The sequence below is a fragment of the Cibotium barometz genome, chromosome 29, assembly GCF_041138505.1.
Source record: "Cibotium barometz isolate CiBa-2024 chromosome 29, ASM4113850v1, whole genome shotgun sequence".
NCBI lineage: Eukaryota > Viridiplantae > Streptophyta > Polypodiopsida > Cyatheales > Cibotiaceae > Cibotium > Cibotium barometz.
This window is the reverse complement of record NC_141074.1, coordinates 26980709-27006550: the sequence shown is the minus strand read 5'-3', so window position 1 is coordinate 27006550 and position 25842 is coordinate 26980709. Positions and strand designations below refer to the sequence as shown.

The window sequence follows — 25842 nt, the reverse complement described above, 5'->3', positions numbered from 1 at the left end:
GCAATGCAGTAGCAGACTTTTTTGATGACAAAGCACAACAATCAGCTAACGTAATTCAGGAAGAGTACACTTTTTTGGTCACATGCACTAGTGGCACACCAAGTGCTTTAGACAATGATATGTCTTGCATTGCATCTGACAGACGGGATGTATCATGTTATTTTGATAGTGGTGCTTCGAGCCACATCACTTCATGCAAAGATGTATTTCAGCACTTGGTTTATGCTTCAAATGGCCGCACTGTATCATGTGCAGATCATACCACATATCCAGTAAAGGGAATTGGCAATGTCATACTTATTGCAGCCAATGGTGCCAATATATGTATGAAAAATGTATTGTATGTTCCAAGGATAAAGAAAAATCTGCTCTCCGTCTCAGCCATTAACGACCAAGGTTTAAAGGTTGAATTTGAAGATGGGAAGTGTTTAGTAAAAGACCCATCAAAGGGTTATGAAATAGTCACTTCTGGAACACGATACAAAGGCTTGTATAAGCTGGACAGCTATGACAAGCGTACTTATGATGCAAATACAGTGGTTGCCCTCACTCCTGCTATGCATGATGTAGAGCTATGGCATGCTCGTTTTGGGCATGTAAATTTTCGGAGTTTGATGCTTCTGCAGAAGCATCATATGGTTGATAATATGCCGCCTCTTGAGTCTCCACCAAGACATGTATGTGGGGTGTATTTTGGGAAAGATGTAACGAAAACCATTCCCCAAAGATGGAGCTGTTAGAGCTGAAAGTAAATTACACCTCATACATAGTGATGTATGTGGTCCAATGAGGACACCATCCATAGGGAGGCATCTTTACTTCGTCACATTCATTGATGACTACTCTAGGTTTGCTTGGGTTTATGTAACTTGGTTGAACACAATGCTTATCGATACACTTAAATACACTAAGATTTGATGGACACTTGTTCAAATACAAGAAGTAAATTGCTTAATTGACAAGAGACGCACAATGAGCAGGAACGGCCGACCCCTCTCTCAAATAAAGTATATTGATCTTGGGAGAATTAAGTATATAGTGTCATGGGCATTTCTGACCAGATTTCCATACCAATGCATATGAATAAAGTATTGCAAATAAGTGGTTGTCGATGTAGACTTGCAACCCACACTACCCTCTCAAGTGCCCATGTTCCCTACCATCTGCTCTCTATTGTTCCACCAACACATGGTAGCAACAATCTGCAAGAGAGCATGTAGGACAAGAGAACACTACACAGGGTATGTGATCTTGTAATCCGGTTCCTCCCTCCTGCTACTTGCTCCCATATTAAAGCGTAAAAGCTTACCAATAGCAAGTAGAGTCGATGACAGCGGAAGTCTTCGCGATGGAAGTCCTTGAGTGTAAACCATAACACCATTTGAGGCTTGGTATACCGAAAGCCAACAGTGGATTATATGCGTACATTTGGGTGTTTGGCATATGCACATGTGCCAGAACAACTCCGAACAAAGCTAGATGACAAAGCAATGAAATGCATTTTTGTGGGCTACAACAATGAGAGCAAAGGATACCGTCTTTATAATCCAACAACACGAAGGATTTTTGTCAGTAGAGATGTGGTATTTGCTGAAAATTCAGAACAGCCCATGTACAACTTGTATAAATGTAATGATACAGGCATACATGACATGTTTGATGGACTATTACCCATTGCAATTAGTGGGGATTCAGATCAGCCTGCCCCTACACAAGAAAATCCTCATGTAGAACATGTGGAACAGCCAGCCATTCAGCCCTCTTCTATGGAAGAAGTGGAAGATCTTGTCAGGGAGGAGCAAACAGCCATAGACACAGCCAAGTCAGTGCCAAGATGGTTGCTGAAAACTTTGCAAGAAAGCAAACTTGTAGCTCCACTCACAGGTAGAACAAGGGCTAGTTCCAGCCATGCATCGTGGGGAGTCTGCATTAGCCATAGGTGGTCTCTTTGATTCAGAAGAGCCTTCTTCTTATGAAGAAGCACATGAGAATGAGCATTGGGTGCAAGCTATGCAAGCTGAAATCTCTTCTATCATGAAGAACAATACTTGGGATCTTGTGGAATTGCTTAAAGGAAAGCATGTCATTGGAACAAAGTGGGTGTACAAAGTCAAAAGGAGACTTTTGCTCCTACTTCAAGAATGACCACAATAAGATCAGTGATTGCATTGGCTGTAGATAAAGGATGGAAAGTGCATCAATTGGACATCAAAACTGCATTCTTAAATGGGGATTTACAGGAGGAAGTATATGTAAATCAGCCCATTGGTTTTGTAGTTCTTGGTGAGGAACATAAAGTATGCAGGTTACACAGAGCATTGTATGGGTTAAAGCAAGCTCCAAGAGCTTGGTATGATAAAATACATGCTCAACCAAGGTTATGTGAATAGTCCAGCTGAAAGCACATTGTATGTGAAGAAAACCGGTGCCGATATTCTCATAGTCATCTTGTATGTAGATGACATGCTCATTACAGGTACTAGCAAAGCACAAAGCTCAGATTTCAAAGCTGATTTGAAAGCTGAATTTGATATGTCAGATTTGGGGCCTTTACACTACTATCTCGGCATACAGTTTATGCATACAGATGATGGCATTGTTATGCAGCAAACTAAGTACATAAAAAGTTTGCTAAAAAGGTTTCACATGGATGAATGTAAGCCCATTTCTACTCCAATAGAACCAGGTGTACGGCTTACTATGCATGATATTGGAGAGCCTTTTGAGGCCGGCATTTACAGCCAGGCAGTGGGATGTCTCATTTACTTGTGTAACACGAGGCCAGATGTATCAAGTGTGAAAGGACACTCTACATATACTATTTTTTACTTCTATATTATATGGATGTGACACACATGCAAGCGTTGACTTGCATTTTGTGGCTACCACTCTCTCTCTCTCTCTCTCTCTCTCTCGCTCATTTCTGTGTGAGCTTCTCCATCCTGCACCTAACCCTAATGTGCAGGTTTGTGTGTGTGAGTGTGTGAGTCCAACACCAACAGAAAACATCGCCACCAACACCTATCACCTGCCCGGACACATGGCACTCCTATGCATGCTCCCTCATATCCTCCATCAGCCACCCCTATCCCCACCTCTAGATCCCCGCCCCACCACCTTCACCTTCTTCACAAAGGGTGGTCCTCGAGGCCATTCGTAGACTACGTAATGGGCGAGCCCAGGATCATGAGGGACTCACTGTCGAGTACATCTCGCATGCCGATGATACCTTGGCGTCCCTACTAGCCTACGTGTTCAATAGAGCCCTTCGTGAAGGATTTCCACCCTCTTGGTCCACCAACACCATCATCCCCATCCTCAAAGCTAGAGATCCACTTGATCCTAATAATTACAAGACGATCATGATTGGCCACACATTGGCCAATCTCTATGGATCGGTGCTAGAGGCGGAGCTCAGTTCATTTGCAAAGAGACAGGGATGCAGAGCCTCAGCCTCAGCCTCAGCCTCAGCCTCAGGATAGGCAGGCTTTTGGAGGAGCTACTCTACCCTTGATCACATTTTCACCCTCCGTGCCATCATCGAGGAGGGTACAACACGACATTAGAGGATTTACCGCTGCATTTGTGGATTTCCGCAAAGCTTTTGGTACTGTACCCTGAGCCAGGCCTACAGGAGATAGGAGTCCCATTTGACATGGTTTGGAGCATTATTGCGCTCTATGAGTTGGTCACTGGACGATTGAGAGCCCTAGGAGGTACATCGTAGGAGATTTCTATCACTATTGGGGTGAAATAGGGCTTCCCTCTATCACCCACTTTTTTTGGCCTCTGCATTGATGAGATCTTGAGCTTCATTGACGAATTAGGTGGGGCTGGTCCCACACTGGCAGGCATATTGATCCCCATACTACTTTTTATGCATATGCATTGTCCTCCTCTCAGATTCAGTAGAGGGGCTTTAGAGATAGTTGGATGCCTTATAGGACTTCTGCACTCAGCGGGACCTCTTTGTTAACCTTGGTTAAACCAAGGTAATGGTCTTCACCTTTTACAAATGACCATGCAAATCAACCTTAGCTAATGTACCCTTAGTCTACTCCTTTTCTAATGTGCATGCACCTTCTCTTGCTCATGTGACTCACTCCCTACCTTGTGCTCCCTGGAACCACATTTCTCAACAAGGAAGCAAGACGTGTGAGTTGAAGGATCTGTTTGAAAATGTATGGCCCTTGCCAAGACGGAACCAGCTTCTTGGCCCTTTTCAAAAATTTAGCCTGGTATAGGAGTACCTGGTCTCCGTCTTGGAACTGCGGTCTGCGAAGGTGACAATCATGCTAGGCCTTACGGTGGTGCTGCTTAGCCTTGAGAGCTTGGGCAGCCAAGAGTCTGGTCTCCTCCACGAGAAGCAGATTTGGTGGCTCTAGATCCTTCTGCGATGGTGACTCCTTTGGCATGAAGATAGGCTTTGGCAGCTTCAACTCCTTCGGCTTTGGTGGCTCTATCTTTGATGAAATCTTCAAACATTTGAGCCTTTCTTTGATCCTGTTCCCTATACGCACTCCAAGCAAGAAATTCTTCATCCGTGAGCAAACACGTGAATTGCTGAAAATCATGGCGCTCTTCTAATGATATGGCCGCGATCTCATGAGTAATGGATCGACGACCCTAGTTCCCGTCTTGAAGTCTTGGATCAGCCTCATAGTTGTTCCCTTCATTAGGCCCTTGGTTGCCCTCTACTCTTGACATGGTTTTGTCACCCCAAGAAAGGTTCCTCGAGAGAAATCTCACCCCAAGAAAGATTCCTCAAGAGAAATCTTGCTTTGATACCATTGTAAGTGAAACCGATCCTGTCAAGTGGGAATAGACTCCGTTGGACACCCACACGCGTAATAGCACAACTTAAATATCACAATTTGAATGGACAACTTAATAACAACTGAAAACTGAAATGAAATGAAATGTTTATCAATGGACACCAGCACTAGGGCCGGAACGGGCCGACCCCCCCCTCAATATATGATATATTATTGGGAGTATTTAAAAGATACAATGCTCCATGGGTTCAAAGAACTAGATGATGTCCATGTACAACTGAGATGAATACAGTGCCAAACAAGAGACTCGAAGTAGACGTTCGAAGGAAAGCAATCCACTTGAGTGGTCAAGTCTCTACGGTCCTGTGCCTTCACTGGAATCCACGGAGAGCGCCCCACTGGTGTTGCAGGACCACGCACAAACAGGCGCTCCCGTACTAACGCCTGGCTCTCTTGATCTCGGCACCCATGGACCGTGGTTCTCCCGAAGCTTGGACTACCCGGCACCGAACGGGTGTTAGCGGTAGAGAGTATCCCTTATTAGATTTACTTCAAAATCCTTTACTTAAATCTCAATCCACTTACTTGTAGCTCGCTAGTGGAAGACAAATACCCGAGGCGTCTAAGTGCAGCCATTTGGAAATCTGAGCGCAGCCGCCTGTTGAATGGGGAGGAGGCCTGGGCGTAGCCACCTGAGGAGGTTTGGAGGCGCAGCCGCCTGTGGAAGAGGGTGCAGCCGCCTGTAGAGACACTTGTAGAGGAGAGCGCAGCCGTCTGAGGAAGAGGGCGCAGCCGCCTGCAAGGGGAGGAACGCAGCCACCAGTAGCTGCCTGCAAAGAGAGCGCAGCCACCTGTAGCTGCCTGTGGAAGGCGTGCACAGTCGCCTGAAGGAGGCGCAGCCGCCTGCAGGGTAGAGGGGGCAGCCGCCTATGGAGAGGAGTGCAGCAGCCTATGGAGTGGAGGAGCGCAGCCTGCTGTGGAAAGCACAGCCGCCTGCTGTGTAGAGCGCAGTCTGCTGTGGAGAGCACAGCCGCCTGATGGAGAGGAAGTGCAGCCACCCGTACAGCCTGTGGAAGGCCGTTCGGAGAGGAGAGGCGCAGCCGCCTATGGCCGCCTGTGGAAAGGAAGCGCAGCCGCCTGCAAAATGGAGGCGCAGCACCCTGCAGAGTGGAGGTGCAGCCACCTGAGAGCAAACGGAGAAGAGATGATCGCCTGCTGTGTTCTCCAAGCGGGTGAGGTGGTCGCTCTTTTGTAGGTGTTGGAGAGAGAGCACACGACCACAGCTGGCCGGCTCCCCTAGCTTGCATGGGGGCGGCCAGTTTCAAGGTGGGGTGTGGGTAGGTGGCCATGCACCCACCCCCACACATAGGATTAAGAGTGGGGTTTCCCTCCCCACCTTGGCCCATACGTGGGTGCCCACTCTATCAAGGATATCATTAATTATTGGGAGGGTGCCCACTCTTTTAATGAATGTGAACTTACAACCTTATAAAAATAAAGGTTAGAAAGAAAGCTATTAAACAAACAAGTGCAATACACTTATCACCTGTTCACACGCAACAAAACTCATCAGAAGACAGAGCAAACTTCACGACTCACTGGCAGGCGTCCCCGCTCAGTAAATGGCACGTCAAACAGGCAAACACAAAAATACAAGTCATGCGAAAACAGTTCCAAACATGCAAAACATGAATGCATGTGCAAATAGTATCATGGACATATCTCCCGTTCATGGAACAAGTACAAAACATCTGTCGGGCACATGATGGCATGACAGAGAAACATAAATCCCGGTCTTCCTATGGAGTGACAGTCCCATAGGTAAGACACAGATTGCACGAGCCTCCCTATGGAGTGACAGTCCCATAGGCAAGACACGGCACAAATACTGGCTCTTCCATGGCGTGACAATCCCATGGATAGAACACAGTCCAGGTCATACACGGGTGGCACCAGTCTGGCTCCCGTCCATACGACACCATCTTGCTAACACACGGGTGGCACCAGTCTGGCTTTCGTCCATGTCATGCAAAATTACTGGTCCCTTCACATGAGACACTGGCCTGGCCTCAAGTGAACGAGAGACAAATCTGGAGATGGACCAAATGGTCGGCCAATTGGTGACACTAAGCCCAACGGGGCGTGATGTGACAGATTCCACCATGTATCCAAGAGATAGAAATATAGAGAGATAAGATAGAGAGAGGAAGAGAGAAGGGTTTAGGAAACTTTGCACAGGACACACGCACTGAGCTAGGAACAGGCTCCGCTCCCTTTCAGGTCTTGCATTCCCATAAACTCCCGTGTGGAATCTTGTGAGAACTAGGATTTGCATGCCTTCATCGCACACTTGGTGCATTCCAAACCCCAAGTTACTTAAGGGCTCTCACTAAAGGTTGAGTGTGCGCGTTGAGCAAAGGTTGGAAGTTCAAAGGTTATTTGGTTGGTAAAATTGTAAAAAGCAAAGAAGAATCTAGAAGAAGGGGAAAAGGGGTAGATTTATAGCCACATGGGCAGATTGAGAGAAGTAAGGTGATTGAGAGATTCTAGGTGTTGATAGAGCATTACAGTGGCAGCCCCCGTTCAAATAATCTCAATCATCTTTTTGAGGCTGTTGGGAAGAAATTAGGTGTATTCCTTTGGAATTTGGAAGCTGTGGGAAACACATTGTGATAGGTGATTAATCCTTCTCCAAGAAGATCACGGTCTGCCTTTGTTGAGATATCTGAGCAAAGAATACAAGGTTGTGCTCCTTGTAAGGATTGACTTTTCTTTTTACCGTTGTCATAATATGTAGCTCTATTTGGAAGTACTTGGGACCAACTAGTTTATTATCCAAGGTTTGCCTAAGCTTTCAATGATACGAGTAGCTTGCAGGTTGCCTTTTATGTCACCTTGGGAAGGTTAGGTGCCCAATAAACCCTCTCCCAACCCTCGTGGTTCAAGCAGAGCCACCTATCATGACAGGATTTGAAGATCTTCTTGCCAGAAATTGCCTTCTTATCAACTTCCTGGCTGGTTGGGACTTTGTTGGTGGAGTTAGACTATCGATTAGGATCAGAGAAGAAAACTCTTGTGAAGAGAAAATATTGAGGTAAACTCCTTAGTCATCAAGAGAATTGGGGAGATGCTGGACAGGTTAAAATTCACGAGTGGGGGGGCCTTAAAGATTGTTGCAGTGATGCAGGACAAGCCTAAAAGGAAAGGGAAAACCGGTGGCAGAAAATGTCGGAGCAACTCTGCAGCTGTATTGGGCGGATGCAAGGTCTGAAGAGTGAGAAGGTGGGTTCTGCCTGGCTGACAATAGTGGAGTAAAAGGCGAGGCAGGAGGCAGCTGGAAATGGGTGAGGTATTGACAGTTTGAGGAGGCAGGGAGTGTGCTGTTTGGTGATGATCGGATTGATGCTAGGACTCTCGTGATATGCTGCTAGGGGAGAGGTTGCAATGCATGTGAGCTGAGAAACGTTGAGAGAGGATGGCACTAAGTAAAGCTATGATGGGTAAGGTGGGCGCATGACATGCTGGGCTCAAGGTGGGGAGCTCCAAGCACTTAGATCTCAGCTTTGTGTACTGTGGAAAAAGCTACACCAATGACCAGATATAGATTCTTTGTTGGTCGTCGTGAAGTTGTTGCTCACTTTTCACGAAACTTCCAGCTAACTTCCATCTTGTTTTAAGTGGGCTTCAGTGTTTTTAGAACTTTTACACTTCTATCTGCATCATGGAATGTGGGTAAGAATCTTAAATGCTGGCAGGGGAGTCCTGGGTTTATGTCTCTATTTCCTTGTAAAACGTTTTGTCTATTTTTGTGATTGCTGGGATTTTGAAAGTTATATTATGAACAGTGTTACTTGTTGTTGGCCAGCTGTAGGAAGTTTTGGTGGAATGGGTTACTCAAGTTTTTCTTAGGCTTGAAACACTAACTTTAAAGGAGTAAATTTATGACATACAATTGAATATTTTTCTGCAGGAGCGCATCCTTAAGTACAGAGATAGAGTGTTGGCTGAAGCTTGGTACAATGAAAAACACAAACGATGGGAAATGTCACCGGAAGCTCTCAAATATGCAGTGGATAAAGAGCTCGTGGAGAGTGCTCGAATCCGGCATGATAGATGTGTGATGTATTTCAAACTGAAAGGCGATGATCGAATGTTTTTTGCTGATCTTCAGGTTAAGTGCTAGACACAGTGGCTTTGCTTTCAGTTCTTATATTATCTTGCATTTAAAAAAACACACAGTTGTTTTGAGACTAAAGGACAAAAAATTCTTGCTTTGTGAATTTTTAGGAATCTGCATAAACTACATCTGTAGAGCAAGTGCTTAGCGGAGATGCAAAACATTTTTAATTTTGAATGCAAGCAGATGGAAAGGCAGCTCATACAGGCACATACACTGTAGTGTTTTTTATTCTGCTGTGCTAATTTTTTGTAACTTGTTTATGGGAGATATCATATGAACCTGGCAGCCCTGAATTTAAATCCTGGGGGTATATCTTTGCCTAGTTGATCTGTGTCATAAGAGAAGTGTGAAGGCTTTGCAGGCTAGCATGTGCGAAATGTATTCAAGGGTTGATGTTGTGGCAATGTATTACTTGGGCAGTGACAGATCTTGTTTTTAAAGAGCACTGAACTTTGCATTTTTTTGTGCAACTTTGTCTAGCAATCCTAATTAGCTCTTATACAAAACTATTGATCATGTTCTTTTAGCAAGATTCTTTGGAAACCCTTGCCTTAAGTTTGTTTTTCCATGCTACAGGTTTTCGATGCCACCTATTCGAAGTATGGAGGCTTTGATGCGTTACATCTGAAGATGCTTGGATCTGGAATTTCTACATCAGTGGAAGTCATGTGGATACCGCTTAGTCAATGGGATCCTACACATGTTTTCTTCTTGCCATTTAAAGTGGTTTTAGGTGCATTCACTAATTTCTTGAAGGGTGCTGCTGCAAATCCAATGGTGATTCTGTATTTCCAGTCTCTAGGTGAAACTATTGAAGAAGTTTTGGGACGGGCATTTTTTCCAGCTTTAGAGAAGCTCCCAAAGCTGGTACGTCTGCCAAGGATGACAATACCCATTTTTGTAAGAAAAATTCCCTCAAGTGTGAAAAGTAGGGGAGAATTTACAATGAACTGAATACTCTGATTGCTGGTGTTGTAGGTTCAAGTAATGATAGGACTTCAACTCTCAGACAATGCACCTACACGCAGTAAAGCCCCATTTTTAATGGAGTTGAAGAAAGTTGTGCAAAAGAGAATGGAAGATCGCTTTGGGCAAGGTGAGAGCTCCACTGCATGGTGGATATCACTGCCACTGAGGTGCTTTATTGTATGGATTCCTTACGTGTATGTTTCAAGATTGGTGGGCAAGGTGTTAGGGCAGTTTCTTGGCACAGGAGAAGAAATGAATGAAGTGGAATGGAAGCAAAAAAAAGGGGTAAGCGATTATGCACCACTCTTTCCATTGGATATATTTGTGTAAGGATGCTTGTGCACTCTGTTAAACACTCTTGCAAAAGTATGCACATGCTTGCTTGAATGTAGCCATGCAGGCGATTTCTCATGTTTGCTTTGCCACCTTGAAACTTCTGAATGTGATCTTACTAGAGTTGGTACCCCTTCCTTACAGAGCCTTGTAACTTCTTATAAAGGAAGTGGGCGTCTAGATGCAACTAATTGTGTGAAGGTTAGTACAAGGACTTTTTTAAATGGAGTTCTCTCAAGCCATCCTATGGCTCCACTCCCACTCACAAGGACTTAGGAGCAGCCATCTTTTTGCTTTCAGTGTGTTTGATCCAAAGCCCTTGAATTCTTAAATAGTGACACCTTGCCTGGGCAAAGATGGGCTTCCGGTTTTAATCTTCTAGCGGCATTGGGATCTCTTGAAGGTTGGCTTTCGGGCGGCTTTCAATTAGGTCATGCAGATAGGCAGAAGTGTTGCCTGGTGTTTCAAAAATGTCACGTACGAAACATATTTCTGAAACGTATCGTATCTTGACAGTTCTGAAATGTTTTGTATTAAAAAGGGTCATGAAATGCCTGTTTTAGCCTGGTATATACAAAAAATGTAAATTTTGAGCATAACAACATGAAAATAGGTGCAAAGGTGATACAATACCTCTGCACCTATTTTCATACGTAAGAAAAGTTTGTTGGCATACTACCAAGGGTGTCTATTAATGTTGCTTCCTGCGGACGTGGAGTTACATCCAAAAGAAAATAGCATAAAAAACATTTCATACATAAGAAAGTTTCATACACATTTCGTACATTTCGTATTCTTTGAATGCATTTAGAAGCAACACCGACAGGCACCCTCCCGGATAGATTGGTGGATGGTCTTATTCACTTGATCCCAAAAGAGGGGGGAGACAGGCTTGAGGTGCCACAATGGCATCCCATCACCCTGGCCTTATCCCTTGCCAAGCTGATCAGCCTCCACCCCCATCCACACCTCTCTGATCTCATCCATGGGACCCAAACATACTTCATCTGGGATAATGGCATCCTGGATAACATCTTCACTTTTTGGGACCAGACCGCCTTGGCTCAGCTGAAGTAGGATATGGTGGTTCTCTTTGTGTGGACGTTGAGAAGACCTGCGATTGCATTGATTGGGGTTTCCTAGCGGGCACTAGGCTACGATGAGTTTCTTGGCCTCTTGGGGGGTCCGAGGAGTCCCAACCATATACATTGATACACAACCAGGTCCTCATTCAGGGTGCACGCAGGGGCGTTTCTCCATCTCCTGCTCGGTGAACCAAGGTTGTCCCTTGGCACCCTTTCTTTTCCTCTTCGTTGTGGAAACATTGAGCAGCTTCCTTTGCGCACACTCGCACTGTGCCTTCAGGGTCTTAGCCTCCCCATCCATACCTTGGAGGCGGTCTTGAATGCAGAGTTTGCGGATGATACAGCTGTTACCTATCTGGCTCAGATGGGAATCTCCTGACGCTTTGAAGATGCTACCGAGCTGTTTTGCCTCGGTTCTGGTGCACGTATCAATTGGAACAAGTTATGTGGTTTTTGGGTGGGACCTCCTCCCCCAATTTGGTGCCCAGTTGATGCACCCAGAGGCACATCCGCATGCCACCTTGGATGCCAGGTGGGTATCGACATCACACCAAAGCAACAGATAGCCCCCCTCCTCAACATCTGGAGGAAGCCACTATACTTTGGAGCTCTGAAATTCCCTTGGACTTGGTTGAGCACAAACTTGTCACACAGTGAACTATTAATACTAATAAACAAGATGAAATGGCACAACACCAGACAACATAGCAACATGCGTGTGTCAGGCAGAGACATAGGAAACCTTAAAGGTCAAGCATGCGGATGCAAAGTAGGTTAAAAGAATTCATAGAAGCTATTACCAGTGAATTTGATGTAGTTTGCAGGCTCCAATCAAATTCAGGCTAGGCGATAGAAATGTTCAAAAGCATTTTGAGCAGGTAGTAAGAGAGCAGCTGAAAAGAACAATGGCATATCTCATCATGGAATGGAAAATAAAACAGAAACAAAACATAAACATATTTATCTCACTTGGGTGATACAAAACTGTCCATGGAAGCTCATCATGGAATGCTAGGAACATAGAAACATGAGAGCAGCATCAGCCCCCAGTAGATGGTATACCACTCTCCAAAAGCATGGGGCTAATGAGTATGGCCGAGAGATCTCCCTCAGCGATGTCACGAGGAAAGGTAGCTCGATGGCGGTGGGGCATGTCCTCGATCTGAAGTTGATGAGGGGATCGTGGCCGATGGCCGGGGGCGTCGGGCATACTGGAGTGCGGAGGCCCGGTCCGAGTTAACTCCTCTTGGGGGCGAGGTGGGTCCGCAGCAGCTCGAGGTGGGTCCATAAGATCCACTGTATCGGTGTCCTCCACCTCTTGGGTCTGGAAGAAATTGGTGATGGCTGTCTAGAAGAAATTGGTGATGGCTGGTTGGTGAGAGAGAGAGTAATATGTAACAATGCTTAAGAGAGAGAATATCTACATGGCTCAATGATTTTGATTAGATTGATGATTGTGTTGAGCTTACACTAAGTACATGCTTTTGTAGGTTGTAAGCTCTTTTGTTTGAAGGGAATCACACACACATACTAGACAAGTGACACATGGCACATTTATCTTATCCACACTTAAGGGTGGGTTCACACACACTAACACACTTAACCCTTGTTAGGGGCTGTGCACACACAGGCACAGGTGGGTACACACACAAACAGGGTGGTTGACACACATGAAGACTCCGAAATACCCAACAATCCCCCTTCGGAGCAAAGGTGGTGAGACCCAACACACAAAAGAAGCAGCTACCTTCTAACTCCATCACATGCTGCAAGGGAGTGATCTAGCCATGCGCACCTCTTGTGCCATGCTAATCCTCCAGTTAGCACCGTGACCGAAGCAACAAGGCCAACTCTTCATCGCCCCCCCTGCCTCCTAATTGGGATAAGGACAACACAACACCTTTTATAATGGAAGGCACACAAAACACTTAATATAAATCCTTTTTAGGGGACATCCCGGCACATAACCCTTATTAAATCTCACACATAAAAACACAAATATTGATGGGAGATGAGATCACCCCCTTGATCAGATGCTGTTTGCGCCGCCGACGCCAAGCTATTGATGCTTGGCAAGTCATTTTATCATTTTAGTCTTGGGGGCTAGGGCAGAGGACCCGGAATGTCTTCAATGTGTTGAAGGAGGCTTCAATTTGGAAAAGCCCCAAATTTCGGATGATGTTGAACCTTCTATTAGATGATTTTTCAGCATGAAATAAAAAACCCCCAATTTTTTATGGATTGGAAAGCGTATAGATGAGGCGAAGATGAGTTGGTCATTTCATGGACTGTAAACCCTAGCTCTAATACCAAGTGAAGGATCATTTCATGGACTGTAAACCCTAGCTTTGGATGCAAAATTTAAATCCATAGGAGATGTAGAAGCTATCGAGGATGAAAGATCTCCATGGTGGAGAGAAGCGATGTGTAGAAGCTACTAGGATGAAAGATCTTTATGGTGGAGAGAGAGAGAGAGCGTCTACTAAAGACCCAATGGGCCTATGAGACCAAAGTGATACAATAATGTCCATGGTATATCTCATCATGGAATGGAAAATGTAACTATTTGGTCCTCCTAGCTCTATTTCACATGATGAAATCCATGCCCGGACACCAGACAGGTGGAAGAAGACATGGGGACACGGTCCATAAGGATTGATTCAGAAAAAGCACCATTCTTGGTCAAAAAGCAAGAAAAAGCAAAAGTCAAACAAGGTTGACCGCGAGTCAAGGGCACCATTGGAAAGAGGAGATTGAGCTGGACCAAAAAGCTAAAAGGCACTTTCTCAAAAAGCAGCTCTAAGGCCAAAAAGCAAGGCCTTAAAGCCATAAAAGCAAAGCACCAAAAGTTGAGTAATATTTTATTAATAAAAGTAAAAAGAGCAAAAGCAAACGCAAAAAGAGAGAAGCAAAGGGTAAAAAGGCAAAGCAAAAGCATGAAGGCTTTTTGGCAAAAAGCAGGGTCTCTTACAAATATAAAAAGGATTGGACTTCTCTTGTAGTATCATGAACAAGATCATTAAAGATTGAAGGAGATCGTGGAGTGTGTGTGGACATCATTATGATCATGAAGAGTTTCTTCTTCGCCATCAACACCTTCTCCAACTTGCTTTTTAGATGTACGGTCAGCCCTAGACTTGTATGGGCATATGCATGGGCGATACGGATGCATGTACGGAACTGTACGGACAGAAATTTCAAAAACCCTAAAATTGCTCCAAAAACCCTAAAAACTACTTTTTGGATGTTTTTATCACCCAAAAACCATTAAAACAGGTTTTATATTAGTTTTCTTGCGAGAAAGAGCTTTTCCATGGTTTTCTTCATGGACAAAGGCTATAGGAGTTGTGGAGATTACTCATGGGATGAGCGAGTGTTTCTTGGACTTGGACATGGAGAACTTAGGCATAGAGCTTGGACATGGAACATGAAGCTTGGACATAAACATGGAACTTAGACATATAGATTGGGCATGAAGCTTGGACATGAACATGGAACTTGGATCTAGACTTGGACTTGGATTTGGATTTGGATATTTGGATTTAATACTGGCCCCGTGAGAGATACTTGTGGGTCATCCCCGTGGTGTGCTCTACATTAGAGATCTTGTACGTCGACATTGACATCGACTTGGATATCCTACTTTGGCATATTTATTTGTTTTGTATTCATTGATTGTATTGATCCTGGCCAGCGTGCCCGTGGATTGTTCCTGAATAAATTCTTGAAAGGGGGCGGGGCCTGTTACCCGCTCAATGTGGTGTACTGTGCAAGATCCCCATTCCCTTTTCTCTCTCTCCCCTCTCTCTTTATATTTTTATCTCTTGGACATGTGGTTGAGTCTGTCATTGCACGCCCCACTGGGCTTACAGAAAATAAAACAGAAAGAAAACATAAACATAGCTATCTCACTGGGGTGATACAAAACTGTCCATGGAATACTAAGAACATAGAAACATGAGAGAGAGTAATATGTAACAATGCTTAAGAGAGAAAATATGTGCACAAATCAACGATGTTGATTACATTGATGATTGTGTTTGAGCTTACACCAAGTACATGATTTTGCAGGTTGTAAGCCTTATCTTTTGACTCGAGGGAATCACACACATACTAGACAAGTGACACACGGTACATTTATCCACACCTACGGGTGGGTTCACACACACTAACACACTTGAATTTTTCTAGGGTTGTTCACACACATACACAAGCGGTTACACAATTAGGATGGACACACACGGGATGGTACACACACATGAAGACTCTGAAATACCCAACATTGATCATTGGATTGAGCTATTGCTTGGTAGTAATCTTGTCTCCTGGCAACCTTATCAGTTTAGCTAGAAGGAGGAAGACGAGATTGCTCGGCAATTGCAAGATTATCCTAATAAAGGTTTTCTCTAGTCTAGTAAGTCTCCATGGGGCGCTCCCGTTCTTCTGTCATGGAAGAAGGATGGTAGCGTGCGCTTTTGTTTTTGTGTAGATTACAAAGGCTTCTCTTTTGAAACATGTCTTTGAGAAATCTTTTAACTTGAAATTGGGGACTTGCAAGTGGGTTAACAAGGCCTCCGTTATAGCCTCTTGAAAGTTATGTAGGCATCTGACAAAAGTACGGTCAAGGACGAACTTAAGGATACCGAAAATGCCTATAAGAGTAGAGACGAACAAACTCAAGATCAAGAACAGGTTTATTTTGTCGAGGATGGATGACCTGGCAGATTGTCTTTAGGGTGATAAGTTATGTGTTGCCTCATTGTGTTAGGAGTTTGAGTCAAAGCATATGAATAAGGGAGATTCGATGGGGATGGTTTTCTCACGAAAATCAAAGATTTGAAGAAGTAGCTTGCAAGTGTGGATGAGATGTATCCTGATAGTTCATTGGTTCCCATTGGTCTCAATGTATTGCCAGACTCGTACCAAAGTTTTGCCTCTACCATTAGACTCATGATGAAGGGTAATCCAAATGCACTGTCATTTGATAAGTTGGTTTTAGTGCTCTTGCAAGAAGAGTATGAGTTTTTGGTCCTACCTTTTGGACTGACCAATGCTCTTGCCACTTTTCAACAGGGGATGATGATCGATTTATTTTATCTATATCTGGGAAGTGGATTGTTGTCTTTTTGGATGACATACTGATTTACAATAGGTCATTGGAAGAGCACATATAACATCTCAGAGTCGTCTTGGAGATACTGAGATGAGAGAAGTTGTACGCAAAGGAGTCAAAATGTGATTTCTTCAAGCAGAAACTCTTGTATCTTGGTCATGTTATCTCTTGGTCCACGTTGGTTGTAGCCCACAAGATCCGAGTGTTCCGGACACTCGGATGAGTGCTACTGAGAGAAGGATATTGGATAGTAATTCATTAGAGTTGGATTACTATTCAAGGATGCGGGATATCATTGAGGGTCTAGTGGTCCGGCTGGTGAGAGTGGTGGGCAGCGGAGGAAAGCACACCTATATTGATCCAACTCAAGGGATGGTTACAGTTTCTTGGAGCCTCTGGTTATATGATGGGTGTCCTATTAGATACTTGCATTGGGATCGTGGTGAGTTGGAGTGGAGGGATGCTTTTAACCCCATGAAAAGCATGCCCTTCTTTAGTTACACTGCGTGGAAGGAGACGAGAAGATGAAGAATGATACAAAAGGGAACAAGAACTCCAAGTTCAGCGATACAAAAGGGGACAAAGAAACTCCAAGCCCAATATGAAAAATCATGGCCAAGTATAGGCAACAAAGTTGGGCACGGATCGATGAAACATGGGCACATTTCATGGCAGCATCAACAAAGGCCAAGGAGGAATCACCTAGGGTTTAAAGCAGCCTAAGACCGAGAGCGTTGACTCGAGAAAGAGAGAGCTTCCAAGATGAGTTCTACGTGATCACAGAAGGAGGTGTTTTCAAGAAGATGCCATTATCGAGGATGCATGTGCCAGAGCCACCACCAGAGCTAGAAGCGAAACCATAACTAGAACCAGAACGAGAACTGCGGATCGAGAAAGTAGATCTCTCCAAATCCTATTTGGACAGTTTATGAGGAGCTTCTAGAATATCTCTTCGAATCTTGTGAGTACGATCCGGACGGAATACTGAAAGACTAGATAAGTCGCACGAATCGCCTCCGCACCAACTTTCATAGATATCGGGGGCCAATACTTGAATGTTCATAGTGGATGGACTTGAACCTTTGATGGTATGAGCCCCTAACAAACTGTTATAAATATCAAGAACAGTCCTCGTGTTGGCAAAGCCAACGCAAGTCCTTCTAACGGATGCTAAGGCATTCTCGCCTCTCGAATCAAAGCACCGAACAGAGAAAGTGCAAATACAGCTGGTACTTGGCCTTTGATCGTTCGATCGCTACCAACCCCACAAGGAGGTCATCAATTTGCAGGTGGTTATTAAGAGCAGGAGGATGAGACTAAATGTGATCCAGAAGATCCGGATACGGACCCAGAGAACTTGAAGACCAAGTCAAAGAGCTTGGGGATTGAGCCGAAGGATATGAAGTGGAGTCTTCAATTGCACTGGAACAAAATCAGAGCAAAGGTGTATGGAGTACCCCAGTGCCCCAAGCTTAGCAAGAGGGGATGTCATGTACATCCATTAATCCTGATGCTCTTGGCAATGATTATCTTTCCTAGCAAGTATATGGGCAGATTTGGACCTGATTTTGAAGCCCTACAGGCGCCGAGAAGTGCCCAGAATATGCGCCCATGGTTGCGACACCTTTTGGGCACAATTTGGAGGTCAAATATGACTTTTTGGCCATTATTATGTAGGTCAAAAGGAAAAACCAATCTAAACACGACTTTCCATCTAAAGGAGGTCAAAGGGCATGGAAAGGCAAAAATCAGATAGATCTCTTAGGCATCTCACAGGTGTGGGTAAGAACCCCTGCATTGAGGCAGCCCAAGGCATCTTTAGGCAAGAAGGCAAGCATCTGTAGAGCGCGACCAAGCTGTGCAATGAGCAAGCTTTTGTATGCACGTAGATTAGCATGTACGAATTTGGATCTAGGTCAAGATCCAAGATCATTGTACATATTTATGTTTGGAGTATGCAATAGATTAGGTATACCATGTCTTCAGTGAGTGTGTGTGCTAAACATAGGATTAGCGTCAATGTCTTTGCTTAGCGCTAATCATAGACACGCTTCCGCAACGCATGTCACATTGGTCACACAGAGCTTCGGCTCATGTTACAACATGTGACCTTGAATGGGAGAAACTAGCCATGATCAACTAATAATGATATCCGCCTCAGCCAATGTGGATTTGATGGCGTAGAGAATATGTGGCCTCTGTGATGGAAGCATATGTCTGCGTGGAAGAACCTTGTGGATGCACATCTGTTCGGTGGAGGGTTGTGATGCTCTGGGTCGGGGATGTCTGGCCAAAAGACCCAAAAAGTAGTACAATGAATCCATGGGAATATTGAAGCATGGAAAATTTAAAAGAAAACTCTCTCTCTATGCCCATGATGTATCTATATCTTGTGTTTACATGTTATCATGAGAGAGAGAGAGAGAGAGAGAGAGAGAGAGAGAGAGATTTAATAAAACGATTTGTGGTTTTTCAGAAAGAGATAATGAAAAAGCTAAATGCAGACAACCCAAAAGTTGTAGAAGATCCTGTGAGGCAAGCATTTGACAAAATGAAGGTATAGTCTCAGACCAGGTGCTTTTGTGCGAGTTTTGTTGGGCTTGAAAAAAAAAATGTATCTTTGATCCTGTTTTCCCTTTTTCCCCTATTTGGATTTGTTTTCTTGTTATGTGCTATTTATGAAACACAGTTTATGCATTCTATAAGAAGCAATAGAGCTTATCAAGCTTGAAAGGACACTCAATTGCAAGAAATTAAGGGGTTCTCTAGTGTAAACACTTCAAGAAGGTAAAAGAGTGAAACACCACTAGGTTGGAAAAACATCAAGAATGTCTATCAAGAGCTATTAGGTAGAAGGATATGTATGGTTATAATCTTTGATAGGGGAGGGAATACATTGTAACAATAGTGGACTCATGGTGATTGATTGTCCTTTCACATGTTTTAGTAGCTAGAGAAAAATATTTCGTGGGTGAATGCAAGTCTACATGGCGATACCATGGGTGTACAGTGTCATGGAAAAACTAAGAAAAAAGGACATGAAAACTGAAAACTGCAACATGACTGTGTGAGCCTCCTGATGGCTGATGTGGCTATGGTGAGGGCATGCCATGTCGTCAGAGATCTCATGGATTTCTGTGTGTGTGTGTGGTGGAGATCCTTGGTGCTTTGTGTCGGGGGCACCTGGCACGTAGAATGGAGTAGGTCTGCCCACTTAGGACTCATCCGGGACGCGAGTATCGCCTCTGTGTATGGGTGGTATGAGCTGATGTCGAGGTGGCGGTGTCGGCATGGGTGGCTGACGTGGATGCTTGTGCCGTGAAGAAAATAGTGATGGATCTCTGGGCAACGTCTTATATGGGCCGGCCTTGTCTCTCAGCATGTCCTTAGAATACTCCGTCCCTATGCCATCCAGGTATATTCCAAGACTTCTTTGGTCCTCATACTGCATCACCCGTGCTAGTGGCCCGAACCCCTCCTAGAAGAGGTCGTGAAATCTCCTGCCTCTCTCATAATACGCTGGGCCTCTGTGGTAGCGGACGGAGACAGTATCTGTCCAGGGAGCAACGTCCTGAATGTAAGTAATGGTGTGGAAGAGAGCATTTGTGACCAGTGGGTCTACCCCAAATTCTGCATGTATTATGTCATGGGGCACAGTCGGCTTACTCTTGATCATTTGTGACAACATCAGCACCTCAAGCCTCTGAATACTCCACACATCCTCCCCCAATCCTGGTCTGCAAATGGCTGGCCATGCATACCTGCTGGCCATACCTACTAAGGTGTGTCAAAGAGCCAATACTTACTGCGGGTTTCTGAATATGTGCCAAGAAGCACTCTCTTTCCAAAGAGGCCAAGGTTGCATGCCCTCCTGCTTATATGTCAGTAGTAGTAGTAGTCGTACTGTGTAGCATGCAATAGGCTGACTGCTGTAACTCACAACAAAGCATTCTTTAAACCTGTGAGTTTATGCAATCCACTTTACTTAAGAGAGAGGAGTTGAGAGAGAAGATTAGAGTCGACACCAGATTGGGTCTCGACTCTCAACTACCCACTGAAGGGCCTCTGAGGCAAGGTCTCAATTACCTACTGAAGGGCCCTTTGTGCAAGTAGGAGTATTTGCTTGTATTACTTTGGAGAACTTTGTACAATGATGTGAATGATGACTAAGGACTGCCAAACGCAAGAACGAGAAAGACCGAATGCAGGCTGAACAATATGCTGACCCAAAAGCACTGTAGAAGACTCTATGAAGCCACTTATGCAAGTCCTGAACTGCTGAGGATATGCACATATGCTGGCTGAAGATGAGAATCTTCTATGCTGCCTAGGGAATGAAGCATGGGATGCTTGAAGGCTGATTGTATGCTCTGGAAGAAACCGGATGCTTTTAGGCACACATTCACTTTCTGCTTGATGAACTTCTATGAAATGAGATGATTTATGCAAGGGATCTATGGGCTGCTTGTATAGTAACCTATGCTGCTGGTCGGTGATGATATGCTGCTGTCGGCCAATTTCTATTGTCCATGACTAGCTAAAATGAGCATTAAATGCGACAAAAATCATATGTGCAATTTCGTAATGATGGTGGACTGCTGTTGGATGATGTTTATGTTGCCCGAGTGCAGATATATGATACCCATGCTGGCCGATTGGGTGTTTAGGGTTTGCCTACAATGTTTGGCATCCTACACAAGGCATAAATAATGCCTTGCATGTCCCATGGGCTGGACCATATTGCTATACCTCTACATGCCTTTATATGCTTGGTTTAATGCATTCTAATGGACTGACATATATGCCCTATCCTGAGATGACCTAAATGGTTGGTCTCCAAGTGAGTTAGGGGACTGACCCTGGCATCTAAGGTTGACCTACATAGCTTGTGCCTAACATGTCCCGGACTGGGGCTCACAATGGGGCACGGAATACAACAATATTTTTGAAAGGGTATTATTAATGTATACTGTTACATGCCACATAGCACCACAATGTACGGTACACATGACTTTCCTCTTGCTTAGCTTGGCGGCAGGTTCATGGCTTCTAAGTAGTTCCACAATATCTGCGGGTACTCTTGGAAGAACTCTTCATCTAGCCATACAGCTTCAAAAGTGCCTTGGTCCTTGAACTTCGTGTAGAACTGTCGTTTGCGACCGAAACCATGCTTTCATCTATGGAGGAGAATTTGCTCGGGCTCGATGACTTCGGCTTCGTGAAAAATCTTATTTTGTTGCTCATCTAAGACCAGTAAGACACATGGAAGACTGTAGCATATGCCAAGCTAGGACCATGTGAAACAACAGGGCCTTCTTTACACCCAAGATTAGCGAGTCTTTAGCAATCCTCTAAACAATATACAGGGGCTCACGGCATACCACAAAATCTCCTAGCAAGGTACTACTTCTGGACATGTTTCTTGCACTGTTGATGAGCCAGTGTGTCACCGTGTCTACAATGCATGGGTGCACGTGACATTCCCTCCTCCTTAGCTTGGTGGCAGGTTCATGGCTTCGAGGTAGTCCGCTAATAACTATGGATACTCTACGAAGAATTATTCATCTAGCCAAATGGCTTCATGGGTTCCTTGATCTTTGAACTTGGTATAAAATTGATTGTCGTCTAGAACCATGCTTCTAATGTGTAGAAGGATCTGCTAGGGTCTTATCACTTCTGCTTCATCAACCATTTCTCATTGCTTCTCTTTTGGAACATTCTGCAATGAAGGTCCGATGTAAGGCTTTAACCAAGAGACATGGAAGACGTGTATCGTGCGTCCAATTGTCTGGCAATGTGAGTTACATGGAGACATCACTTAACTTCTTGATGATGGGAAAAGGACCAAAATTCTTGAATAATAACTTTGGACAGCGCTTGCCCACTTGCTTGAGTCTTTGTGTCATGATCCTTAAGTATACCCAATCTCCTTCCTTGAAGTTGACATCTCTTCTTGACTTATATGCCTGTCTTGTGTAATCCTCCTGAGCTTTGGTAAGGCACTCTTTGACTAACTCAATGATGACTGAAAATGTTTCTGATGTCTCGTTGGCTTCCAAAGAGGGAGATATCATCCGAGTGAGAAGGGATGAAAACCTTTGACCAAAGGCTGCCTCATAAGGAGTTTTGCCAACACTTCATTAGTGTGTCATTGAGAATTGCCTGCACCAATGGGAGATGAAGCTCCCACTTTGACTGCTGATCATGGCGGTACACTTTAAGCACATTGAAAGCCAACTAGGTGTAAATCTCTATTTGGCCATCGATTTGAGGATGGAATGCACTGGACAAGATGAAGCTCCCACTTCAACTGCTGATCATGGCAGTACGCTTTAAGCACATCGAAAGCCAGTTGGTTGTAAATCTCTGTTTGTCCATCGGTTTGAGGATGGAAGGCACTGGACAATTGCAATTTGGTACCAAATTTGTCGAACAAAGCTTGCGAGAAGTGAGATGTAAACTTTGGATCTTGATCTGAAGTAATGGTCCATGGCAAACCACATACTGGATACCAAAGAGCTCAACCATGTCTTTTGCTGTGGCCGTCTGTTTGCATGGTATAAGCATACGAAACTTACTGAATTTGTTAACTATCATCATACATTGTGTTCCGAGATCCAATAGATGCGGGGAGTGGTCCAACGAAATCCATCGAAATGTCATGAAAAGGACCCTCAGGAACGGGCAATTGCCGAAGCAACCCAGCCTGTTTGGTTTGAGGTACTTTAACTTTCTGACATATGGGACATGCAGAGACATAGTTGTATACATCTCTGTGCATCTTTGGCCAATAAAATGATCCTTCTAACTTCTCCAAAATATTGTTGATCCCATGGTGACCACCAACGAGTGAATCATGGACATCATGGAGGAGTGCCGTTCTCTTCTCCTTGAGAATACATAGTCGAGTCTTGTAAAAGAGCCAACGGTTTTGAATGTTATAATGATCCGGTTCTGAATAAAGGGCCATATTGTAAGGAGTCCTGAATTCTGGGTAATCTGCATACTATGCCTTCATACTATCTAAGTCCTTTCCTTGTATCTCCAACGGAGTGGACTCCTATAGTGTCCGAATACTACCTTTCTGACTAAGAGCATCTGCCACAGGGTTGTTCTTACTTGGTACGTACTTAATCATTCTGCCAAACTGTTGGAACAACTGACTCTACCGAGTCTGCCTATCGCTCTACTAGGCACTTGGCATAGTCTGTAACCACTTCAAGGCCTGGTGATCTGGTTTCATAGTAAACTTCCTTCCATAAAGAAAAGCCTTCTATTGTTTCAAGGTTGTGATAACCCCTAGCAACTCTTTGTCATAGACAAAATAGTTCTTTTCTGCATCATTCAACTTCCTGTTGTAATACGCCACGGGTCTTCCTTCTTGTTGTAATATTGCTCCAATGGCGAGATTACTTGCATCAGTGATTAGTGATCACCTTGAATGGATCATCCCATGATGCGAGTTTGAGGACTGGTGCTTCGGAAGCCAACTTTTGCAGAACAAAGAACGCCTTGAAAGCCTTACCTCTGACTGAACTTCTGTCTTCTAGTCTTCATTCCCTTGAGCAAATCTGTCAATGGCGTTGCAAGGTTAGAAAACTGATCCATATGCGAGCTATATGCTTGGCAAAGCTTCATGAAGGATCGTATCTCTTGGACTTTCTTCGGAAGTCCCAATCAAGGATTGGCCCTAGTTGCTTAGGGTCAAGGCGAATTCCGTTGGAACTGATCACGTAGCCCAGGTATTGGACTTCTTGAACTCCAAATATGCTCTTCTTCGCATTGGTGTAAAGTTCGTCATCTCGCAAAATTTGCAAGACCTGCATATCCTTCTCATGCTGTTTTGTAGTGGCAGAAAAAATAAGAATGTCATCCAAAAAAATGAATCGACATTTACTGCTGAGTACAGTGAAGACTCGAGACATCATCTTGTTGAAGGTAGCTGGTGCAAAAGCCATGACCACGAATTTGCAATGATCTCGTTCTGTTCGAAAGACCGTCTTCGGGATATCGGCTTTGAAGATTCCGACTTGGAATGGGTGCACACTGGTAGAACCACTAAATCCCTAGGATCATGTCTCACCCGAGGAGGGGCGAGACAATGAAATCCCCTTGAAACTGGGCCTTCTGGACTGTGAAGGTGAATTGTTGAACCTGTCCACGTCCAAATGATAAGGCACTAGGGCACATCTCATCTTGGTCACAACTTTGGAGAGAGGGCATCTTCGGAACTGCCCATTGCAAAGAGGATAACAAGTTGTTACCCCTTTTTTTTTTCCGAGAAAAGATCCTTTCATTAGTTATAAAAAACGCCCGCTGCGCGACAAAAACTCTCCTGCTCATAAGAAGGCAGAGCAGAGATACAATCAAGGCAGCTAGGGAGACTCTCCCTAGGTTTAAAAAAGTACAAATATCAGTACAAATAATATAATAGGAGGGGGGAAAATCCAAACAGGTGGCCTGTAATGCCAGCGGGGGGTACCCGCGTGTAGGGTATAGAAGGGGCCGCTGCGCCAAGTGGTGTGAAAGGCCTGGCACCGCAAGATCGCCGCATCCGAGTCGCCCCGGATGCGGTCATACTGTCCTCGCAGTGTGTGGATCAACTCCTGCCAAATCCCCCGAACAGTCTCTGCTAGTGGCTCCAGTCTCCCCTCAAAGGCCCTGAAACACCGGGCTCTCCTGGTGAACCATATGGTGAGCTTGCTGAGGAGCTCCCATCGTAGATCCCTCTCATGTGTCCAGCCGGCGGACGAAAAATCTGGTGAAGGAACAAGGCGAGGCTGGCCCCTAATGAATCTGATGGCGTGTTTGTCCTGCTCCGTCTCGTATCCCAGAGCAGGCCCTGGCGAAGTCGACCAAGCAGCGGCACCCCACGTATACATGCCCTTTGGAGAGAGGGGGGCCAAAATGCGCAGCATCCTCAGCCAAATCTGTTGCGCTTGTGGACAGTCCCATAGGCAGTGTGTCTGTGTCTCCAATGGGTGGCCGCATCGGACGTAGGCCGTCGGAAGACCACTGTAGACAAGCCAGGTGCCAACTGCAGAGCCCCTGTGGGCAACCAGCCCACTGGAAAGTCGAGATCCTGCGTGCGTGTCGGCTAGCCCAGAGCCTAGCCCAAAAATCCTCCAGGAACTCCTGTGAGAGTCCCTGTAGCCGCCAATGCTCCGATGCAGCTGGAGAGACCATCCTCCTTGCAGACAAAATATGCCCCCCCAACCGAACAATGTACTGGAAAAAGGTGATTTCTGTGGCCTCGGGGGACGCATAAGGGTCATGCCACTCGTACTCGCCAGGGTCCCACTGGTGGAACCGGGCCAAGGGGTGCGCAGCATATGCCCATATGCGCCAATCAGAGTCCACATCTGCAAGGTCTGGATCAATATGCCA

General features: G+C 44.9%; 1 protein-coding gene across 4 annotated transcripts in view; it reads left to right on the top strand.

Moving 5' to 3' along the window:
• Positions 1–25842, top strand: part of EMB2458 (FtsH extracellular protease family) — a 137214-nt gene that overhangs the window by 15194 nt on the left and 96178 nt on the right. For all 4 annotated transcript variants that reach the window (XR_015269627.1, XR_015269626.1, XM_086823020.1 and 1 more), the window contains exons 3-6: positions 8746–8946; positions 9532–9822; positions 9934–10209; positions 18932–19012. Coding sequence is in view for 2 of the 4 variants with exons in the window: in XM_086823020.1 (XP_086679146.1) it covers positions 8746–8946; positions 9532–9822; positions 9934–10209; positions 18932–19012 (849 nt within the window). In the remaining 2 variants the exon portion in view is untranslated. The remainder of the gene's footprint in view (positions 1–8745; positions 8947–9531; positions 9823–9933; positions 10210–18931; positions 19013–25842) is intronic.